Below are 7,019 nucleotides of genomic sequence, written 5' to 3'. Positions count from 1 at the left end.
ATATACATATATATATCACTATGGGCGCAATCATCTAACAAACGGTTACGTTGCCGTTTTTATGAATTCCCAATACCTATAGTATAGGAGCTGGTCAAGCAGCTTAGCTGTCCGTCTGCCCCGTCCTGCCGTGAATATATATATATATACCGGGCTTGATAGCGGATATACATAGTGGATAAGGGGGAGCAGTTCGTGAAATGTGCAATCACTGGGAGGTAAAGGTCTCCGCGCATTTTTTTTTTTTTTTTTTTTTTTTTTTTTTTTTTTTTTCCAACCAAAGCGATACCGAACTACAAGGAGTGGGTAGTGCATTGCTAGATTAGAACCGGATAAGCTGGCTTCTCTTTCTCTTTCTCTCTCTCTCTCTCTCTTTTCTTTCTTTTTCTTTGATTGTATTCCAAATACCCTTGCTTATTTGGTTGTGGAATTGGAATTCTTACTGGTGAAGGATCTGGTTATTCTGCAAGATAAATGCCGAGCTGCTAATGCCAAGACGGATGATTAATCCTCCGAACCTTAATCTAACTACTAGTCTACAACAAACATCTTATTCGCCGTAAGAGCCGCCGTATCTTATCTGATCATCTGGTTTACAATCAGCATCATTGAGCCCTCGACCAGCAACTTCCCTCTCATCTGTTGATAGATAGCGCGGACTACATGGTCCTGTAAACGCGGAGGAAATATCTCCACGCGGGCTCCACTTTTTCTTGAATGCGTTAAAGTTCGGAATCTGCATTTGAATCCGCGTGACTTCCCCGCTGTTGAAAGAAAAGCCACCCCCTCAGCTCTTGAAAGTATCCGCTCTGGCTGTTCAAAGATAAAACACTCCACAAAGACACGAAACAATCGATCTACGAACACACCATGTGGTCACTGAATATCCTCGCGTTCATGAAGCTCCTCCTTTTTTCTCTCGCCGCAACGCTTCCCCCATCGACCGGGTTCGACGCTATTGGTAGAGCATCCCAATTCCCAATTACTCCGAACGAGAAAGCAGAGCCCCCCAATCTTCAAGAAATAACCACAGGACGCTCGCACACTGCCAGCCTCGGCAACGAGGATGATCCTATCAACAAGCCGGAATATACCTTCCCGAGCTGGGACACCACCCACCTCCTCGCGCGTCGTCTTCTTGCCCTTTCAACTACTGGCGTCCTATCAACCGTTTACCCCCCTAGCTCGTCCGTGCACAGGTCTTCGCTATCGGGAGTCCCAATAGGCCTCCCGGATTACATCGCGGATTGCGCAAACGAGCCATCGAGCGAACTGGAAGCTCTCCTCGGGCCGGGAAACCCGCTGATCCTCGCACTGAATGTCGGCACCACATTCCGCAACACGAGGGCTGGCTCCAATATCTCACTGTCTCTTGACTGGTGGCATCGGCAGGCTGATGGGAGAACTGGTGTCTTTGGTGTTGGGCGCGATGGCGTTGTGGGCGGGGCTGAGTTGCCTCGCTTGTCCCTCCTGGGCTCCCTTGTTCCATTGGAGCATTTGTCGGATGCCACCCGCGTCGCGGTTGAGAGGTGCTTTCTGGATGCTCACCCCGATGCTAAGTTCTGGCTGCCTGATCACGACAATGCTGTGCACAGCGGTTATTGGGCGAAGTTGGTTGTGGAAGAGGCATTCTGGGTTGGGGGCTTTGGGGACCGCGCGCGGATTGGGTGGTTGGATCCTGAAACTTGGAAGTTGGTGAGGCGGGATGGAAAGAGTGGGAGTAGAGGGTGGGCTGATGTTAGATTGCCTGGGGAGTAACAGAGGGACTTGACTTAGACATAGTCCACTGCCGGATGTGCCCATCTTGGTAACGGAATCGGTGGAGCCAGCTTCTTGGCAACGGTGGTGAGGCGGCGACAAAACCTTTGATACGCTTTCGATACATATATTTATTGAGAGGTTATGAATATTCGGCCTCTGGAGCCAGACTTACTGATCGTAGTACTATGCCGGTAAGAGGGCATAAACGCTTGAGCATTGCTGATCTTTTTGACGAAATGAGAGAGGGGAACCACAATCTGTATTGAATGAATATCCACAATGATGTATAAGATAAAGAGAGAATAGCCGTTGAGAGATAATCAGGCTGAAACCAATTTCCATGCTTCCATAAATACCACATGCCCACAGAGATCAGCAAACGGAAGAGTCACTAAAACAACCGTTCGCGTTGTGATAACTATCATCATTTTGACTCTTCACCAGCATTGTCTCTAATCCATAAAGGGCCAATTTCATCGCTGCTACTTGCAGCAGAGGATGAGGCTCCAATGGGTGGAGTATGGCCAATAAAACCACAAGACACATACAGTTCACGTGAAGTCAGCTGCGGCAGGGAGACTGTCGCAGGGTTCAAGGGTCGGGATTAACGCGGCTATCAGGCGCCGTTGGCCACGGTTAGTATTATTAGTCGGAACAGCGTAGCTGCGACCTTGAAGGTGGCTGCGGTGAATTGGACGCCGTCTGTGTTCCTCATTCCCTTCGTTTTGTTTATCCATCTTCGTTTCTGCACAGTTGCTTGGGGCACAGGGAGGATCGGGTGAAAGAGGATATATCCAGAGGGGCCTGGGTCAAGGGGAGTGTGGTCGGGAGGGGAGCATAAGCGGAAACTGCTGTTGTTGGCATGCAGCCTTGTTGGGACGGTTGCTAACAACCGGGGTAGAGCTCATTGCGTTGATATCTTGTCAGCGAGTTCAGTGTCGACGGCACGAGGGCAGTTTCGTTCAAGGCTTCAATCTCCTGTTCTTGCTACTGCTCTGGGTCTTGATTTTATAATTCTTACCCTAAGGAGTGACAGAGTTGCTGTTATTCTCTGTAACTCTGCCTTCGGTACGTCCAGTTTGAACTTGACAAATGGCCATTTACATTTCGTAAATGAAGATATATCGATTTTCTTTTTCTGAACTTGACTGGGGGATTACGTATATCAAGCTCGGATTGCACTCTAGATACCCTCTGAGCTGACTGCGTTCGTTATAGGGTTTTCTCGACAAGCTTGCCTATATCCTGTAAGCCTTTCTGCTGTAGTTCGATTTTCTTTTCAATGCGCGAATTGCTACTAGGAGCGTCCTTAACTTGGTCGATTTGTTTGACGAAAGCTTTCGACAGGGTAAGCCCAATTTGGGCAGAAACGCCCCAATGCCAGCCATGCTTGCACGAGCCCAAGGACCTGGGTCTACTGGATAATGATGAAGCACACCATTACATTGTTGGTAAACAAAGCGAACGACCTTATAGAGCAAGCAAAAGTTCAGCTGGCACCGACAAATGGCAAAACATCTTGGTATACATGAATTATGGTCTGCCTTGGGCTTCTTTGACGCAACATTAGCTGCAATCCATCATGTGGCTAAAACGCCGCAGCGGCGGGTTGCCTGCACTAATGAGTTGTCAAGGAGTGAGTAAAGTCCTTGCATATGCTGGAATAGAAATGATACTTTCAATATCAGAGCTCGAAAATTCTGTCCCACACTTTTGCGGGCTGGCTAGGCGCAATGGCTTTATTATATACTGACCTGCGAAATCATAGGAGAGTTCTTTCGTGACAGACCAAGAAGGATGTATGTACATATCAATGGAAATTGGCCCTTATCAACTCCCAACCCGCCTTATCAAGATTTGATTAGTGTCCAATGGTGTTACGATATTGTTAAGACTCCTCTCTCGTCGTCGCGAACAGTCGGTAGTAGTATTTCTTTAACCACAAGGACGCCTGCGCTAGTCTAATCCTGGATTGCCTCTGCAGTCCACTCCCGACACCGACGAATTGGCTCGTCCAAATACCACCACCGCGGCCCATCAAATTGCTTCTTCGGTGGCTGAATACCCAAGCAAAAATGTCCTTGAACGATTTCTAATAATCTCTTTGCACAGTTCCAAGGAACGTCTTGCCATGGAAAGTGGGTTGCTGGTCGGGTGAATGGCCTGGTTTATCTTCGAAGGCCATGCCTTTCTGTATATTGTCGGTAACTTGAAAAATATGGTCGGAGCCTGTGACAGAATTCGTTTCTACAAAGAGGGCATGATGATTGCGTGGCATGCCGTTGGGCGTGATGAGGTAGACAATGTAAGACATTTGGAGGTGAAAGTAGTAGATTTTGCCCTGGAGTAAGTCTTTGTGGGCATGTAGCAATTTGAAAAGGATTGTCCTCCCCTGAAACGATTAGAGTTCGAACGAATGAACGTCAATTCAGTGTTTGTTGAGTTTTCCAGCAACTGTCGTCATAATCTTCGAATGGTTCGAAGTTGGAGTTTTGAGTTGCCATCATTATCCATATGATATGATATTGCTGGAGGAGTTGGATTGGGTCAACTGGCGCTGGTGGTAATTGAGCTCTTTGTCCTAGTAGCCTGGAGATGAAACCTGGAGGGAGGCATGCATTCCGATGACATGACTGCAATTTAGCCCATAACGTATATCATCGTATGGCTGACCATTTTTATTGCCCGAACAATCAGACTTTTTCCAGCGACAAGCTTGATAAGGGCAAGTAGTTATGTCAAGGGTCGGAATTGAGCGCCAGAGCTTCATTCAGAATTTTCTTTACACCTGCGGATGCACGACCGATCTCTCCACCTTCTTGTCTTGCCATGTTTATTCCGCGTTCTATAATAGGTAGAAATCTGTCAGAGAAAATTCTAAACCTATCTTCCCTGGTTTCATACATCTCACCCTCCTCGTTTTTTGGCTGTCCGAATAAATTGAGGTAAGCAAACGGTGCAGACTTAGTTGGCAAAATGTGGTGGCTTGTCTGGGTAAGGGGAAAGTTCCACTCCTTGTCACCCATTACGTTCGCCCCCACAATCTCAGATTCGTCCTCAGCAGCGCCAATGCCTGCTCTTAGGAATTCCGCCAGAGCTTGCAGCGTTCGAACCATCGGCTTCCCATCACTACCAGTTTTTCCGAATGAGGCTCTATTCGACGACCACTTCACTGATTCTTCTGTATGCCACCCTAGAATGGACAGGAAGCAATTGATTGTTTTTATCCACCCACCAGGTGATGAGACCACCTCGCGCCCCGCAATGGCTACAAGCCAGGAAATGATTTCGACAGAAGATAGTCGGATATCAACTGCAAGATGCGTCATGCCCGCACGGACGTAGGGTAGAAGTTGAGAGATATGTCCTTCCATGTCTGGCGCAGGGAACGATTTCAGAAGCTTAATCAGTTGATTGCGGACCCCATTGCTACCGTCCAGGATCAGAGATACAAGAGACGGTAATATTACACTGACTGGTTGGGGTAGAGGGGAATTGACTGGGCGGGAAGCAATGGCCGTCGTCAAGTAGGAAAGAGAGTCCTTGCGTTGGGAATCCGATTTTGAGTTCAGAAGAGATAAATAATGGGTGAACTGAGATGATGCCGATGGAGCGGATGTTGTCAGCGATTGCTGATTCAAAACAATAGCTGAAAAGATACTGATTAGCAAAAGCAGCAACAAAATGTTGCATTGTAGATTTATGCACAACATGTCTTGGTTGAAAACACTAAATGATTGTATTTCACCCTGTCGGAGTCGGGGAAGATGTACCTTGGGACCGGAAACTGGTGTCTGTAAAATTTGAAGGCTTTGGCTTCGTTTTCCCAACTTTCAACCTCGTTTTCTGTTCGTATACGAGTTAGCAATTGCTGTCATTCAACAGGAGCTAATTGGGTCACTGAAACTGAATACCTGGAAGTCCTTTTTCCTTTCGTTCTTCTTTTTCTGACTGGAACCCATAATGAGGCGCTGGTGGGATTAGATTTCTTCTAGACCGTATTATCATATATCCCTTCCTCCATCCATGACAAGGTATAAGAGCAACCAGCTTTATGCTTTAAAGGACTGTTTTTACGTGCTCTGGGATATGTGAGATCAGAGATGGATATCATTCAACGCAAATTAGTTCACCCGTTGGGAACCAATATATTGTTTCAAAGAACCATAGCTGTATATTCTTCGTCAAAATTCTTGAGCCACCGGCAAAACCTAAGTCCGGGAATCTCCCCTAGTTACGCGTGTTGAGATCACAGCAAATGCACCAATGTCGCGCATTGAAAAGATGCTCCTGAACCTACTCCTTAACCTTAAGCTTTGTTAACATTCTAGGTTAATTTATAAAATCGTTTTTCTTACTGGAAGTGGACGTATTGTCAGTGTTATTTGCCCACTACCCGAAATTTCCTTCTCAACCTTACGCTTCAAACATCCTCGCTCCTTAGGAATAGTCCCAATGGCAACAGTGAGTATCTCAAGCGAGCGAATTAAAGCAATTTTTGTAGAAACTAACATAATACTTATGTATGTAGTCCCCTCAACTTCCGCGCCATGTTTCTGCCCATCTGTCAAGTCTCACATCCCGGCCCGGTGTCCAATCCACCCTCATCCTATCACGGAAAGATGGATCTATAATACGAACAACTGGTCTCCTTGCCACACGTTCAAGTCCATCCCCCGCCCGTCAAGCTCCAGCTCCAGCTCCAGCCCCAGCCTCACCTCCAATGCCAGCATCGATACCCGATTCCACTTCTCCCACCTCCCAAACTCCAGACGAGCAAGTGACTCACCCAGAGACAACGAGCACGAGCGCAGATGAGAGACGAGCAGAAGCTGCGCAAAAGCAAATACAAGAGCAACAGGAACAGCTACAACCACAACCACAAGCCGCACCCTACAAACCCAGCCAAGCGGAAACGCTAGCCGCACACATATTTGCATTTGTTTCCTCCGCCTCCGCTCTGGGCGCGTCGTTATCGAAACCACCACTACCATCAGAATCATCAAGTGAGAGGAGCGGCGGCGGTGGGGACGGTAATGAGACTGATTATGGTGGATCTGGAATGGTTGTGGCGGCGGCAGGAGGCGGCGCGACCAGCAACGGACATGCGAGGCATGATAGTAGAGAGAGCGAGGGAAGCCATGAGCGCGAAGAGGATGATGAGCTGAAGCTCCTCCGGGTGCGCACGAAGATTCATGAAATTATAATTATTCCGGAACGGAAGTTTTTGCTCTGTGTTGTGCATGATCTTTTGAGTG

At 47.5% G+C, this 7,019-nt stretch overlaps 3 protein-coding genes across 3 annotated transcripts; 2 read left to right on the top strand and 1 right to left on the bottom strand.

Moving 5' to 3' along the window:
* Positions 1–870: 870 nt before the first annotated feature.
* Positions 871–1,966, top strand: HCAG_08484 (predicted protein; the record flags this gene model as incomplete). The annotated part of the gene is made up of 2 exons (XM_001536652.1): positions 871–1,695; positions 1,943–1,966. The coding sequence occupies 2 exons, from the start codon at positions 871–873 to the stop codon at positions 1,964–1,966; spliced, it is 849 nt and encodes a 282-aa protein (XP_001536702.1).
* Positions 1,967–2,270: 304 nt separating this feature from the next.
* HCAG_08483 (predicted protein) lies at positions 2,271–3,822 on the top strand (the record flags this gene model as incomplete). The annotated part of the gene is made up of 6 exons (XM_001536651.1): positions 2,271–2,279; positions 2,411–2,447; positions 2,689–2,829; positions 3,129–3,283; positions 3,530–3,560; positions 3,746–3,822. 6 exons carry the CDS (start codon positions 2,271–2,273, stop codon positions 3,820–3,822), a joined length of 450 nt encoding a protein of 149 aa, XP_001536701.1.
* Positions 3,823–4,499: 677 nt separating this feature from the next.
* HCAG_08482 (predicted protein) lies at positions 4,500–5,723 on the bottom strand (the record flags this gene model as incomplete). Its single annotated transcript, XM_001536650.1, has 4 exons — positions 4,500–4,606; positions 4,673–5,410; positions 5,535–5,607; positions 5,676–5,723. The coding sequence occupies 4 exons, from the start codon at positions 5,721–5,723 to the stop codon at positions 4,500–4,502; spliced, it is 966 nt and encodes a 321-aa protein (XP_001536700.1).
* Positions 5,724–7,019: the final 1,296 nt, after the last annotated feature.

Source organism: Histoplasma capsulatum, genomic scaffold (genome assembly GCF_000149585.1).
Source record: "Histoplasma capsulatum NAm1 scaffold_11 genomic scaffold, whole genome shotgun sequence".
In the NCBI taxonomy this organism is placed as follows: domain Eukaryota; kingdom Fungi; phylum Ascomycota; class Eurotiomycetes; order Onygenales; family Ajellomycetaceae; genus Histoplasma; species Histoplasma mississippiense.
Note: the sequence above shows the minus strand (reverse complement) of the source record. Positions and strands in the feature narration are given on the sequence as shown.